The following is a 15,350-nucleotide window of genomic DNA, read 5'->3' as shown; positions in this document are numbered from 1 at the left end:
AAATTTATATTTCTTTAATTATAGAACATTAATCTAATCTAACGGTATCTGTTTAAAAGTTCGCATAAACTCCATAACAAAACGGTCCGCAACAGAAACGGACCCCTTCTTGCGAGTACAACTAGCCTCAGGTCGATGACAAGATCACCATTTGATTTTTCTTCACCTTTAAACTTAGTGACACATTAAGGCTACAGAGGAAATAAATAATTACCAAAAAAATTGAAAATAAAATTGTAAAGGAAAAAAGAAATTTGAAAACGCAAAAGAACAGCCAATGTTTATCAAATCACGCTCCTCTGTCTCTCTCTCTCTCTCTCTCTCTCTCTTTCTCACGCCATTGAAAGGCCTTTAGAATCAAGCAATCCCAGATTAAAACCCTAGAAATAAAACGACGACGCTTCATCATCCTCCCCATTTCCGTCTCTGCAAACTCACCGACTTTGTGGAGATCGCGAAATGCCAAGCGTAGCCGTCAAGCTCTACAGCGTGTTCTTCAAGTTCCTCTTGAAGCACCGTCTCCAGAACCGGATCCAAACCCGACCCGACGACTTCGACCCGTTCGGCGTCACCTCCCGCCCCGAAGAAACCATCGCCGCCGCCAACCCCCTCTTCGACGACGACGGCGTCGCCACCAAGGACATCCACATCGATCCTTTCACTTCTCTCTCCATCCGAATCTTCCTCCCGGAGTCCGCTCTCAGTCCGCCGGAGCCCTCCGTCAAATCTAGGCCCAGGCGGCCGGATCTCAATTCTCCGTCGGTCTCCGATTCCGCCCGCCCCAGCCCGAACGGCTCGCCGTTCCATTCCTCTCGCCGGAACAGCTACGGCAACGCGGCGGCGGCGAACACGTTGAAGGCGGAGCCGAGGAGGAGCAGCTACGGGTTTAGCAATGACGTCGAGGGGTTGAATTTGATGGCCGGAGTTGGTGCCGGAGTGTATAGAGGCTATTCGCCGGCGAATTCGGCTAAGAAGAGCCGGAAATTGCCTGTGATTCTGCAGTTTCACGGCGGCGGTTGGGTCAGTGGGAGCAATGACTCGGTGGCCAACGACTGTTTCTGTCGCCGGATTGCCAAACTGTGTGACGTCATTGTTGTGGCAGTGGGGTATAGGCTTGCGCCGGAGAATAGGTACCCGGCGGCATTTGAGGACGGGTTGAAGGTGTTGAATTGGTTAGGGAAGCAGGCCAATTTGGCCAATTTGTCCATGGGCGGCGCCACCGAGTTGAAGAAGACCGATAATCGGCATATTGTGGACACTTTTGGGGCTTCAATGGTTGAGCCCTGGTTAGCTGCCCATGGAGATCCATCAAGGTAGTAATCATTGTCTTCACATTGCTGTAGTAGTACTGTTATTGAAGCTGAGATTCCGACTTTGATATTTAATTGGTGATTGCTTAAAATGTACTGATTCTAATTTGCTAATAGGAGTGAGTTTGGAATTGTTAGTTCAGTTTGCTGAGTGGTTTGCATTGCTTTTGGTCAACGTTTTAGAGTTCATTAGATCCATGAGTTTGAGTAATATTCTTTTTCATTCGCGATATTGCAATTGGAGACTATCTTGGGAATACTGCAAATCAGATCCTGGTCTAGTTTTCCCAACTGGTGGGAATGCTTTATCTTCGGAGCTCATTTCCATCTGATCTGGACTTCGATTAATGTCAACTGAGAACTATTGTTTTTCAATTTAAGGGTTGCATTGGTTCTACTAGTTGACTAATTGGCCGCTAGCTGTAGGAAGGCTTAAGAAGGTTTATCCAGATCTAGGGAGAGAATTGATTTAAAATATGATTCTGTAGCTCCAGCACTATATGTAAGTTTAAACTCAATTTAATATTCAAGATTTGTGACATGAAACAGATGTTGTTAGCTTTTTTGTGGCCTTTGGTTATTGCTTTCATTATTGTTTTCCTCAGTTCTTTTTAACAGATGTTTTTTCTCCTTTCTCTTTGTAATGAATTTCTGATTCTTATAAAAGGTTATACATGATAGATCTAATACTAATAAGATCATAAGAATATGGACTAAAAGTGGCAAGGTATATGTTCGATATGAAAATTGATCCTTTAGAATAGTTGCTAGAGGCAAGGTATATGTTGGATATAAAAATTTATCCTTTAGAATATTTGCTGTGTTGGTTTTCTTCTGAAGTGTTTTTGCTTTTATCTCTCCGTCGAATACATGGATCCTTTAAATTAGAGTACATGTTGGATTCATGTAGATTGAGGGAGAAGTATTTTTGTTTTCTTCCTAAGTTTGTTGCAATCTTAGAGTTCTTGATGATAAGAGTTAGTAGTCTAAGTGAGTAGTAAGAGGTGAAGTGGGAGCTATTAGCATATCAGCCCATATGACTTACATCTAGTGATCTAGGTAAGGTTTAAACTTTAAACATATATACCCATGCTTGCAGTGACTTGGACTAATGTGAATGACTTGTTGTCACATATGTATGTTTCCATTTTGTCATCTTCTCCTTACTGTTATCTACTCCAGAAGAAGGCTGGATTTTCAAATCGCTAACTTTATTTTGATTTAACAAACAGATGTGTTCTCCTTGGGGTGAGCTGTGGTGCAAACATTGCAGACTATGTGGCTCGGAAGGCTGTAGAGGCAGGCAAGCTTTTGGAGCCTGTAAAGGTGGTTGCACAGGTCCTCATGTATCCGTTCTTTGTTGGCAGTGTTCCCACACATTCTGAAATCAAATTGGCAAATTCGTATTTCTATGACAAGGCTATGTGCATGCTAGCATGGAAATTATTTTTACCCGAGGAAGAGTTTAGCTTGGACCATCCAGCTGCCAATCCTCTCATTCCAGACAGACAACCGCCTTTAAAGCTCATGCCTCCAACCCTTACAGTTGTGGCAGAACATGATTGGATGAGAGACCGTGCCATTGCTTACTCAGAGGAGCTTCGGAAGGTAAATGTTGATGCACCTGTAATGGAGTATAAGGATGCAGTTCATGAGTTTGCAACCCTAGATATGCTTCTCAAGACTCCTCAGGCACAAGCCTGTGCAGAGGACATTGCCATCTGGGTAAAGAAATACATCTCACTTCGAGGTCATGAGTTCTCATATTAATTAGGAGACAAAACCACGATATTGCTCCACTACATTTTTTTATGCCTGTGTATTCTGTTAGAAGCTAAGCAAAGAGAATAGCAGCCTGCTGCTGTTACCTGGAGCCTATACTGCTAAATCATTCAGGTGGCCTCTGCCTCGGTAGCCCTTGGGATGCGCTTCAGTTTCAAAAGTTACACGATGTGACCTTGTGATGCTCTGTGTTTTTGTAAGATAGATAAGTTGCCTGAGAGTAGGATTTAGATGAGCCTGTGAGATGTACCTCACCTAGATGAGCCTGTGAGATGTACCCCATTTTCTGGTGAGGAGCCACGACGAGTTTGAACATTCTTGTGCCATTTTTTCCTGTGAATTATGAAACTTTTTCTTGATGAATAGAGTTCAATTAATTTTAATGCTCTCTCACTCTCTCTCCCTCTTTATCTACTGATGAAGCAAAAGGTTGGAATCAAATAGTATGGGGAAGAGCAAAATGGTATAGCAGTGGCACCAAATCACCACCAAATAAACCAGACTAGTACAGAGGCTTCCATCTTTTTAATTGAAGGGTAAAAAACTGGAAGCATGATGATTTCGTAGTAACGAAAGTATAGTTATCAGGAAACCAAAATTTTGCCTCTTATTTTTTAATTTTTTATTTTTTTGTAGGAACCGGCAGTTAAAATCTAAAGAAAACTTTTATTCTTATCTGTCTGTGCTTTTTGAATACCCAAAAAATAATAAAATTACATGAAAATTTGACATGTTCATTGGACCTAGTCAAAATATGTAAAAATTCAAAAGTGTCACAAAGTCAAATTTGAGTTTGACAAACTTCATTGAAGTTGCTCTAATAGTTAGTTGTGGTGCTTGTAAGGGTGCGCTCATATAACGCTCTCACATTACCCTAGATTAAAATATCGATAATTACGGAAATATTGAAGGTTCGAAAAAAAAAATTCTCGATGGATATATCGAGAAAATATCGATTATCGATGAAAATTTTATTAAAATTTATATAAAATTTGTATATTTGACTAAAAATAGATTAAATATAAAATATCAAAAAGATATAAAAATTAATATCAATGTTTGTAAAAAATGGAAATTTCAAAAAAATATCAAGGATATTATAGATATTTTAGTCTTTTCCCCAAAGTTCATACATTAGCTTTCTATATGACAAGGAAGAGGCTTGCTACTGGAATCATGGCCTAGCTAGTTCCTAACAGCGTCGCCAAAATGTTGGGGACATTTTTGGCCAGGCTTGTACGGCAGTGAATCGGTATGGCAAAATCTCATCCCTTTAGTCTGAGTAAGCAAAGACTAGGCCCAGTAAAGTCCAGAGGATTGAGAATCCTTGGAAGATCCTCGCATATTCACGGCAGTGAATCAAACATCGTGAAAAAAGACCAAGAACGAATTTGCTACGACGAGCTTGATAGTAACAGCAACAATTGCTTTCATGAACAGAACTTATAAATAGATGTGGTGGGGAGCTAGATGCTTGAGAGTTCAGTGGAGAAAAGGTTGCATGATTTTGGATCGTGGTTAAGATAATTTGGACTTGGTAACGGAGGCACCTCTGCCGTTTCTCAAAGCATTTCTTTAGACAACGACCCGGCCTTTTCCTCTTTCGGAGGGAGGGTCGGCGTGTAGGTTCCTCATCGAACCTGGCTCTATATACCAGATGTTGGATGCAATAAGTAAAAAGAGAGGAAACATCAAGAAGAATGAAAACAACAGCTTCAGTTCATTTCAAAAGATGCAAAGCCAGATATGGCTTGTGATACATGTAGGAGAGGTATCTCTAAAACTTATGCATCAATCGTTTACAAGATAAAATCCATTAAAATTTTAGCAAAATGAATAGTTTTCAGCACATAACCCCAAATATGATTTCTAATGAAATTTTTACAGGTATAAGCAATACTACAATAGACATTAAAGCAAGTCCATGTACAAAAAGTCCCAGCCAGATTGAACTGGGATGCAACATGAGCACCTCCTTTATGTCATCATTCTTGCCATATTTGTTGCTCATACTAGCTAACTTCATTCTCCAAAGCTGGAAATTCAATCAAGATGTCAAACCAAAAAAGCCAAAACCCAATTGTAAAGCATATCCTACATAATCATCCAAGTACAGACTGATTATAATTTCAGCAAATCAAGCAGTACAAGAGACAGAAAATAAAGATAAAAAGGGGAGAAACCCCTTTGACAATACTGGAAACAAAAAGCTACACTTACTTCAGCAGAAACTAGCAATTGCAGCGAATGAATTAAGAGGACATCGCCTCTTAGTTATTTGCAGCAAATTAAGTTGATGGCAGTTCCTCAGTAGGCATTGCGAATCGGCACATAGGACAAACGTGATTGATCTGCAGCCACCCGCAAATACATTCTCCATGAAAATAGTGTGAGCAGGGCAACCTAGTAACCAGTTGATCATAAACCCCCCAACAAATGGCACATGTTTCTCCATCTTCTTCCAAGAGATCAAGCCTCACTCTTTCCAAGCCTTCAATCGACTCCCTTGTCGCAGGAATCGTCCTCCTCCTATTATGAACAGTCACGTCAAATATCTCCACGTTAATTGGGAGATCAGGGTTGACGGCCTCGTCTACAAGCTCGAGTAACATCTGAATTGCAAGGGCATGTTGATCTTCCGGGACATTCGTGGTTGAAAGATAATCTGAAAACGATCTTCTACACCGGCTGCGGTAGGCGGAAGGCATCTGCTTGATCCCCGCCAGGTCGACCCAGAAGTCTTTTTCTCCTTGGTGGGTTTGTGAGTCCCAACGAATTGGGGACTCCGGACCAGGGCAGCAGCCGATATACTTGTATAATGAAAATTTGAGTAGAATATAATTGTCGGCGACCTCGCCTCCTCTGTCCGCGCACGGTACGCTCTCTTGCACCGCGTTCATAACAGTTTCCTTCTCCGTGAACTCCATCAAACCCTCAACTGCGAACTGGTGTTAGTGAAAGAGCAGAAGAGATAGGAAAGATGATAGCGGAAGAGAATCGTGTATCTTATTTATTGATTCACAGGTGCTCTTTATACAGAGAATTATTACGGAGTATATTTCCAGTATAGAGAATGAAAACATAATTTTATTCTAACATGTATATATATCGCTAAATGAAATTAGGATTCCTTATCCTAATAGCATAAAGGTAGTGTAACAAAAATCTTATGAGAAAAACTAAATCTTGATCAAATGACAAAAAGAGTACGACGCACCGATTACTTTATTGAGAACTCAATCAGGTGATGCTCCTCTTGATAAGTACTTTAATCTGAGAGGCTTGATAATAATTTTCTTAAAAGTAGATTTAGGCAAACACTTAAACAAGTCTGTCATGTGTAATGATTAACCGTAATCAAACACATTCATGAACAACTTCATGTTTGAGCAGTCCTCTATATGAGACAAGCGGTGCATGCGAAGTTACCTCGTTAAAAACTTTGCCAAGTAAAAATCCGGTGGGACAAAAGTCTTGATCTAAGGGGAAAAGAGCATAATCGCACCCTATCACATGTAAGAAAAGGTTAATAGAGAAAATAGGAAAGATCAATCTATCCTAATGACAAACACTCGTATCCCCCCCCCCACACACAGCTTAACAAAATGAAATTGTTCTTTGAACATCAATTGGACCAAGTTACCAAATAACGGTCCAGTCTATCAAGCCAAATAGGTTCATCAGACCCGAAAGGCCCAATAGACACAAATCAGACCCGGAGTAACACAATTAAAGCTCTGCAACCGCACACAGCTGATAACAACTGTTCCCCCGACTCCATCGCTTCCGGTATCCAACACCTTCAACTAAAACACTCTCATTCTTTCTTACTCCCCAGAATTAGGGCTATGGATCCCCACGCCCGCCTCGATGACGTAAGCCCTCAAGTCCCTCCTCAGTACATTTATATCAGTTGAGCTCCCCCATGGAAGAGAGGGAGGAGTTGAAGTCAATACTAGGCTACTTGCCGGTGGTGGCACGGAGCCGGAGTCTTTTCTGGCCATCACAGGCGGTGGAGACACTCAAGGACTTGGGCAGGGGTCGTGTCAATTCCGGGGAGGTTCTATTCACAGCCATCTCCGACCTCAGGCGCTCTCTTTCGGCCTCCTCCTCTCATCCTCTCACTCCTGGTGCCGCAGACGGATACGCCCTCTTCTTCGATGACGTATGCCACACTCTTTAATTGCATCACACATAATCTTTCCTTCGAACTAAAATGGGGTTGTTTGGTTACCAGATCATGTCCAGGGAGGAATCTGGCAAGTGGTTTGGAGAAGTGTTCCCCGCATTAGCAAATTTGCTTTTGCGGTTGCCCTCTTTGTTACAACTTCACTATCAAAATGCAGAGGATACTGCTCTTCGTCTACTTGATTCACAACAACCCGGATTAGTGCTTCTCAGTCAGGTATGAAAGATCTTGGCCTTATTTACTTTGAAAGATCTTCCTATATTTTAGTACATTTTTGCTGAAATTGTGTACGTTGCATTTCAGGAACTAATTAGTGCTCTTCTTGGGTGCTCTCTATTATGTTTGTTCCCAGTCACTGATAGAAGTGCCAAACATCTCCCAACAATCAATTTTGATCATTTGTTTGCGTATGTAACACTTTCTTTCCTTGGAATCTCTTTCTCTCTTTATTTTTTTAAATTTTCTATTTCACACAATTTAGCGGTACACATAAAGATGTCAGTTATTCTACTAGACATGTTCCCGTGCTATTTCTAAAGATATCTTATCACCCAATTTTGTTTGACATTATTAATAGATACATTCTCATGTTATTTACTGATATATACTCACCGCCTCATATTTATTTGCAGCGCTCTGTATGATAGTTATAATCAAAAACAGGAGAGTAAGATATGGTGCATTATACACTACTTTGAAAAGATAACTTCACGCATGCCTATGGGTTTTGTCTCGTTTGAGCGGAAAGTACTTCCTCTGGAACCAACTCCCCTAAGAATTTCTTATCCGAAGGCTGAGTTTTGGAGCAATTCAGTCATTCCACTCTGCCGTTTTGAGGTAAAAAGATGACAGATGGTTAATACAAAGCCATAAGTTATATGTAGATGAATTGTTGGAAATCTGTTAACAAATCTTTTGTGATTGAGTTCAGGTGATCACAACTAACTTGTTAAGTTTCCTTCACGTGTCATTCTAGGTTCACAGGTCAGGCTTGATAGAAGATCAATCAAGTGGAGCTCTGGAAGTTGATTTTGCAAACAAGTATATAGGAGGTGGTGCTCTTCATAGGGGCTGTGTACAGGTCTGATTATATATTCTTTTTCTTCCTCATATATATTCACCCAAATATATGTCTGCAATTTTCCAGCTATTTTTTTGTTTTTACTTCTCCTGATTCACGCAGGCCAATGTCTAATTGCAGAAGCACCTAATATTATTTGTTATTACCATCTGACGTAGGAAGAGATCCGTTTCATGATCAACCCCGAGTTAATTGCTAGCATGCTGTTCATGCCGTCTATGGCAGATAATGAGGCTATAGAAATTGTTGGTGCAGAAAGATTTTCGAATTATACAGGGTGTGTACTGTAAGCACATACGCATACAGATACATATATATTTTTAGGAATGTTATGTTCTTCATACATATTTTCAGATGCATTTAGTGAATCACTTGACTCTTCTTATTGAAAGTGTATGTATGGTTTTCTGAGATATGTCCTGATTCCTGAGCATATTAGCTTTATATATATAATTTTCATCCATTTAACATGGTCACTGTTGAAATGATTTCTGACTGATATTTATATATATTTTTAAATTGGTGTAGGTATGCTTCTTCATTTCGATTTTGTGGTGACTATGTGGATGAAAGGGATTCAGACTCTCTTGGAAGACGTAAAACCAGGATTATTGCAATAGACGCATTATGCAGCCCAGGGATGAAACAGTATAAACAAGAGTTACTCCTCCGGTATGTATATTTAACTAATACTACTGCAATTGCACACTTATCATATGAAATTTATAGAAAGTGGTGTTAAAATGTCAACTGAGGCTGGCCAGAAAAGGGCAAACTTGTAGGATTGGGACAAGCATTTTGGTTGAGATGGGTTAGTAATTTAGCTATCGGCCATGATAACCAGCTGCACCTGCAAATGAATGTACTATCCCCTTAGGAAGTGTTGCACACAAGTTACAGAGAAACACAAGTGAAGTCCGTGATCTTTGAAACATGGAAGTCAGTGAAGTCTGTGCCGTTATGTATGATATGTCCATAGAGAGATAACTGAAGTTTGAATATGTTGGACTATTATATGTAGATATGGTTCTCCCTTTTGTAACCTTTCTTAATCAGAAGTTTATCTACCTTCTACCTTGTTGATTTCTACAGGGAGACCAATAAGGCCTTCTGTGGCTTTGTTCCTCAATTGGGATATCGGGAGAACAATGCATTAGTTCGTGAGAATGAACTCTGTTCAGTCGATTCTACTGAGATTCAGTCTTTGGATTATGTGGATGATATTGGGATTGCAACTGGGAATTGGGGATGCGGTGCTTTTGGAGGAGATCCTGAAGTTAAGACCATAGTTCAATGGCTTGCTGCATCTCAGGTAGTTTTGTCTTTAGCCTTTGTAACAATTATGGGAGGAGATGAGATTTTTAAAGATTTATCTGTTTTTAAATAAAAATAACACGGAGTAGTTAGCTGAAAACGACTGTAATGAGGTTGCATTTGTTTCAGGCACGAAGACCTTTCATTTCATACTACACTTCTGGCATGAAGGCATTGGAAAACCTTGACCAGGTACTGATTCATAATGCTTAGTGTGAACGTCATGTTTCCCCTTAAAATAGATGCTTCATACTCGTACCAACGAATTTGAGGAACCAACTGTTTTATGTAACCTAAAGCACAGATAAATAAATTTTACAAATATGCAATGTGCTTTGCTGTTATGTTTTGAGGGTGCTTGCTTATACCAAATGCTTTCAGTTTTCCAAACCAAGTTAAGCTGTGAATTAATCTTGACCAACAAAACTCATGTTAAGACTTCAATCGTCGGCATAGCATATTCATCCTCTTTAACTTTATGGTGCAGGTAAGCCGATGGATACAGCAGCACCAATGGACAGTAGGAGATCTCTGGGATCTGTTGGTGGATTACTCATTGCAGAGATGGAAGGGAGAGACTAATGAAGGATTCTTTACATGGCTTCTTCCATCTCTACTTGCCTCTAATACAGACATGTGGGATTGATCCACGTTGTAGCTACATGTTATTCTTTCCTTGGAGTTTTACTAGTTTCAGTAGTTTGTAAAGATAAATTTCGCAGTTATAAATGAATCGGGCCAAAGGATAGAAACGCCCTTCTTGGATATGTGAATTGGGGCCTAGTGTGGAGTATGAAGTATGAACAGTTGAGTACAGTGGTCAAAGCAACTCCCAACAAATTCAAATCCTCCATCTCTCTGGGATCAAATGTCACGTGGTGTTCCGTACAAATAACAATTTCCCCGTAGATTGAAGCCAACAGTATAATACACAGTTCTTTTTTATTCTTTTTTTTTTTTAAGGAAAATAACTACTTAACTAGGACATCAAACACTTAAAATTCCCCGAAAAGCATGCATATTAGTATGTCATACAATACTGTTGCATAATTTATCACACAAAGGTGACTAGCCCGCATAGAAAACAAAGAAATAGCAAGGCCCACAGTGAGCCAGGTTCTCCACAATCAACATCTAATGACGTTGACAAATCGTAGTCATAATCTCATCCTCAGACGAATTGAGTCACAGTGTCACCCTCAGTAAAAAGTCGTCATGTATTCCTCAGCATGATAATTTGGATAAACATATCCCGGTGCAACCTGAACAAGGTTTGGTCCGCTGCTTTGCATATGTCCAACCATCTACAGCCAACAAAAACAACCCAACAGAAATCATGAATAAATCCAGAAACATGTGGAATCAACTTTCACAATCCTTATAAATTAGAGACATTTACACACACACACAATCACCCTGAAACATATTCTAACACCACGGAAAAGAAGTCAATATAAAGGCTTCAAATTAACTTACAGCATGAGTATTTGGATACAGAATGCCAGGTTCAGCCACAATAGGATAGTGACCAGCATGGTGTTGTGAATATTGATAACTGTTGCCACAATTCCCAGCTAAGAAATAAGCGCAGGGGAGAACACTTTCAGGCCCACGTGAACAAGACGGGAAATGATTTTGCTGAGAGGCAGCAGCAACAGGAACCAGGGAGGATTGGTTTGGAATACAACCCCCACTTGCAGAGGTGGTAGCCCTTTCAAAAAGAAAATCGGGTAGTGTTTCTCCTGGTTCTAGAGTAATGCCCTCGGTTGCTTTTGGGAATTTACCACCATAATCTGTAAAGGCATTGCCATATTGTACTGGATCCCCCACCAAAAAGGCACCAAGCATACTAGCTCCCCATGGAGGTTCGTCATCAAATGTAAGGAGGCGGAAACCCAGGATGTTGAACTTGATGGTCTTGGAGTAGGGTGATAGAAAATATTCAAATGTGACTACAGCACAAGAGATAATGTTCATATCTGTATCACTAGTAGGTTCCCTCTCACCACCACATGACTGTTCGCATAGCAGGAATCTGTGAAGGACAAGGCATATGATTCGACCTCCAACATGGACAATACTATACTGCTCTACGGGAAAAAAGTGACGAGGCAACCGAGCCAGAATCTCAGGTGGCAGAACAAGGAGAGAGGCGATATGTGTCCAGGAGTAATCATTTTTGTCCATAAGATGGACTCCGATGGTGAAATTGCGGATGTCGGCTCCATGACAGGAGTCGTAACCAAACATAATGTTGTAATCGCTGCTGTGGTTCAACACTAAAGCTCTGCCCATAGAGCACGGCAGCGGTGCTTCAGTGTGTACTTTCCATCCTTTAGAAGGGCAGGCTGCATCAAAGCGGTAGGTGCACAAATTCTTAGCGGAGAGAAGGATGGTGGTGTCCACAGTTGCATAGCACAAATTGAAATAACTAGGAGCAAGTTCATCAAATGGAGGGTCCGGCAGAATTGACCATGTTTGCTCGTTAAAGTCGAATACCTCAAAGGGCGGCAAGTACTTGTGGTCTAGGTCTAGTTTTGGGTTTGGTTGGGGGAATCCTAGAGCATAGAGTTTACCGTCGCCCAGAGTCATCATCATGGGACGGGATTTCCCCTTTGAAAATTTCTTGTCGCTTATCTTCAGCTCATCGGTCTCATCAAACTCATAAATCTGATCAGAAACTTCATAGAATGGACCGTGATCCCAGGGGTCCAGGTATTGATAGCCACCGCAGAACATAATTTTGGACCGGAAGACACAGCAGCAGCCGGCGTTAGCTGGGAGTTTCAGATCTGGGGCGGTGTGAAGCACTTGTCGTATCATAGGATTAGGGTTTGAAGAAGAAGAAGTAATAAGATCGGTGAGATTGATGGATTGAACCATCCATCGTGGGGATTCAATCTTCTCATATACCTGGAAACACACGTACAGGCTCGGCATGTTGCTACCCCCTGCCGCAATAGCGTTTATGCCTTTCTTCGCCATCTCTGAAAACCCTAGTTTTCTGTGTTCCGGATCCTCTCCTTTGGTGTATAATACACAGTTGCAATGTTTGATATGGCTTCTTCTTTTTTATTTTTTTTTTATAGAAAACAGCAGGAGGAGGCCCAAAAATGTTATGCATTTTAAAAGCCCAAACCGATACTTCGTTTCACACTTGGTCCACAGTAAATTGAGTCCACACCGAACCCCATATAAAACGCAAAAAGGGAGTATTATTTGAGTGCGCCCCTTCTTCTTCTTCTCCTCTCTTTTTTCTCTTTTCTCTCTCTCAGCTTCAGAGAATCGAAACCCTAAATTTGGGATGGAAGAGTTCGCGGAGCTTGTTCTAAACGTGCAGGGTCTGTCGACGAACTCCGTAGATCTTTCCGACCTACACAGCATTCTGAAGCAAGCGCACGACTCGCTCCACGCCGAGTCGATTCGGCTGCTTCCTCTTCTCGACCAGCTTGATCCCTCTGTGCACTAGCTCGGTTACCTCTACATCTTGTGAGCCTCTTCCTCACTCTCTCTTAGCTTTGTAATTTGTTTTTGTATGGTTTTGATGCGCTAGGGTTTTGTTGGATGGCTCTGTAAACCATGTGTTAGGTTTTGATTAGCTGAAATTGTGCTTCGATTATGCTTTGTTTGAATGGTTATGTACTTTTTGAATGAAACCAACGGCTGAATTGCGTTTTGATTCTGTTTTGACACCAAAACTAGGCATATGATTCTGAGTTATGTTATGTAAGAGTTATCGGAATGTGCGTCGAAATTGCTTTTGCAGTCAGCCTATTCGTTTTAAATGGTGTATGTAGTGTCTGGCTTTGGAAATGTGGGGAATTGGCTACTTACAGTGGGTGTGTATGTAAATGTTGACAGGGAAGCATGCACTGCATCTGCGTTGTCAAAGGAGCAAGCTAGTGTGGTGGTTTCGTCCACTGCCAGATTTATGAGTTTGTGCAATAAGGAGCAAATTCAGCTAGCACCTGAGAAATGTAACTATTTTTCCTCTTTGTTGACTTGTTTACATGTTGCTATATTGTTGGGCTAAAATAACATTGCTGAATGGAGTTTTCTCATTCCTTCTATTGTTCATTTGGTTGGTACACAGTCATAAGTGTTTGCAAGAGGTTCAAGGATCTGTGAGGAAGAATGCGCTCTATACTGGAGTCCTCTTCATTTCTCGGCCGAATGTACTCTCTCTCTCTCTCTATATATATATATATCCCTCTGTAAATCCTATCAAACTAAATAGGATATTCATTCTCAGGTGAGCAACAAGAGCAACAGATCTGTGTCGGTGCTCCATAGGCATCCAATTGCTGAGGATTATGAAGTCGTTGGGTAATATGACTTTTTGTTGTTCGGTATATTTCAATTTAGTGGAAAAACAAATCGTAAGACCATTAATGATTGCTTACACAACTTGTTGTTTGTTTTCTGGTTGATGATTCATTTCTCGAATCGGTGCTAACAGCCAGACATGCAGAATGGATGAGCAGAGAGTGGATCCGTAATTCCATACTCTCGACTGCACGGGCTAATGTGGTCCATGTGGATCCAGTGACTACGTCTTATGAAGGTGTTGAGAGTAGAGATCGTGCTCGTAATGTTGGAGAGATTGTCAGGAATATGTCACCAGATCCCTCTCCATGCCTTGGATCCAGTATTTCCAGATGGATGTGATTCGGCTGTCAGCATCCATCTGGAAATACACTGTGGATCCATTCAGGGAATAGAGAGGGATCTGGTGGCATATTCCTGACAATCTCTCCAACGACATGAGCACGATATGTACTCTCAACATCTTCATAAGCCGCAGCCACTGGATCCACATGGACCACATTAGCCCGTGCAGTCGAGAGTATGGAATTACGGATCTACTCTCTACTCATCCATTCGGCATGCCTGACTGCTATCACCGATTCGACAAATGAATCATCAACCAGAAAATAAGCAGCAAATTGTGTAAGCAATCATCAATGGTCTTACGACTTGTTCTTCCACTAATTTGAAATATACCGAACAACAAAAAGTCATATTACCCCAACGGCTCTGAATTGGGGGGTTGAAACAAAATTTTAGGTGTGGATGGAGAAGGAGGATACAGATGAGGCCTTGGGGTGACTGAAGCTATGATGGCCATCTTTGCCACCTGAGCCTCTCAAAAAGTGGCATTCAAAGTTTAGTGAGTGTGTTTTATGTTTCTTTAAGATTTTTATTTTTATGTCATGTGAATTTAGTGGCCAAAACATTGAACTTTTTGGCAATTATAAACGGCGATTTCTGTCATAGCCTAATAGGATTGAAATATCTTATGTGGCCTGGTTGTGGTAGTAGAAGTTCTGTGAGTCTACAATCTGTCACATATCTAATTAATCGATCTATGCTAAGATTGTTATACTATGTCTGCAATCTGCTTATATAAGTGCTGTGATGATGATGTTTCTGGTTTGGTTCAACAATGGCTCTATTAGTTTGGATATGGAAAATGGACTAGGAGCTTGGTAAAGCTAGAGTTATAGCATTAAAGGACTTGGATTTTTGTTTTCAGGAATGTGGAATTGGCGAGGAAGTATGAGCAATCTGCTCATACTTCCTCGCCAATTCCGCATTCCTGGCCTCCTGAAAATAAAAATCCAAGTCCTTTAATGCTATAACTCTAGCTCTACCAAGCTCCTATTCCATTTTT

General features: G+C 40.9%; 3 protein-coding genes across 4 annotated transcripts; 2 read left to right on the top strand and 1 right to left on the bottom strand.

The window, feature by feature from the left end:
- Positions 1–442: 442 nt before the first annotated feature.
- On the top strand, positions 443–3,156 carry LOC101295840 (probable carboxylesterase 11-like). The gene is made up of 2 exons (XM_004304655.1): positions 443–1,313; positions 2,543–3,156. The coding sequence occupies exons 1-2, from the start codon at positions 460–462 to the stop codon at positions 3,078–3,080; spliced, it is 1,392 nt and encodes a 463-aa protein (XP_004304703.1). The 5' UTR covers positions 443–459; the 3' UTR covers positions 3,081–3,156.
- A 1,639-nt stretch (positions 3,157–4,795) lies between these two features.
- On the bottom strand, positions 4,796–6,158 carry LOC101295354 (E3 ubiquitin-protein ligase RNF181-like). Of its 2 annotated transcripts, none has more exons than XM_004304654.1 (2): positions 5,313–6,158; positions 4,796–5,127 (listed from the first exon to the last, which is right to left on the bottom strand). In XM_004304654.1, exon 1 carries the CDS (start codon positions 6,017–6,019, stop codon positions 5,381–5,383), a length of 639 nt encoding a protein of 212 aa, XP_004304702.1. In that variant the 5' UTR covers positions 6,020–6,158; the 3' UTR covers positions 4,796–5,127; positions 5,313–5,380. The 2 variants fall into 2 exon arrangements, with proteins under 2 accessions (XP_004304702.1, XP_004304701.1); XM_004304653.1 differs by having other exon boundaries at positions 4,923–5,186.
- An 859-nt stretch (positions 6,159–7,017) lies between these two features.
- LOC101295064 (poly(ADP-ribose) glycohydrolase 1-like) lies at positions 7,018–10,384 on the top strand. Its single transcript, XM_004304652.1, has 10 exons — positions 7,018–7,257; positions 7,330–7,497; positions 7,585–7,688; positions 7,914–8,118; positions 8,258–8,362; positions 8,521–8,639; positions 8,891–9,034; positions 9,455–9,674; positions 9,806–9,868; positions 10,164–10,384. Exons 1-10 carry the CDS (start codon positions 7,018–7,020, stop codon positions 10,320–10,322), a joined length of 1,527 nt encoding a protein of 508 aa, XP_004304700.1. The 3' UTR covers positions 10,323–10,384.
- The last annotated feature ends 4,966 nt before the right edge of the window (positions 10,385–15,350 follow it).

The sequence above is a fragment of the Fragaria vesca genome, linkage group LG6, assembly GCF_000184155.1.
Source record: "Fragaria vesca subsp. vesca linkage group LG6, FraVesHawaii_1.0, whole genome shotgun sequence".
Lineage (NCBI taxonomy): Eukaryota > Viridiplantae > Streptophyta > Magnoliopsida > Rosales > Rosaceae > Fragaria > Fragaria vesca.
The sequence above is the reverse complement of the archived record's forward strand: the minus strand, read 5'-3'. Positions and strand labels throughout refer to the sequence as shown.

Excerpts from the sequence above, each read along its gene's own strand:
- LOC101295840 (XM_004304655.1), top strand. The coding sequence starts at position 460 with ATGCCAAGCGTAGCCGTCAAGCTCTACAGCGTGTTCTTCAAGTTCCTC. Across the intron at positions 1,314-2,542 it reads GCCCATGGAGATCCATCAAG|ATGTGTTCTCCTTGGGGTGA; the intron begins GTAGTAATCATT and ends TTTAACAAACAG.
- LOC101295354 (XM_004304654.1), bottom strand. The coding sequence starts at position 6,019 with ATGGAGTTCACGGAGAAGGAAACTGTTATGAACGCGGTGCAAGAGAGC.
- LOC101295064 (XM_004304652.1), top strand. The coding sequence starts at position 7,018 with ATGGAAGAGAGGGAGGAGTTGAAGTCAATACTAGGCTACTTGCCGGTG. Across the intron at positions 7,498-7,584 it reads GATTAGTGCTTCTCAGTCAG|GAACTAATTAGTGCTCTTCT; the intron begins GTATGAAAGATC and ends GTTGCATTTCAG. Across the intron at positions 7,689-7,913 it reads AATTTTGATCATTTGTTTGC|CGCTCTGTATGATAGTTATA; the intron begins GTATGTAACACT and ends ATTTATTTGCAG.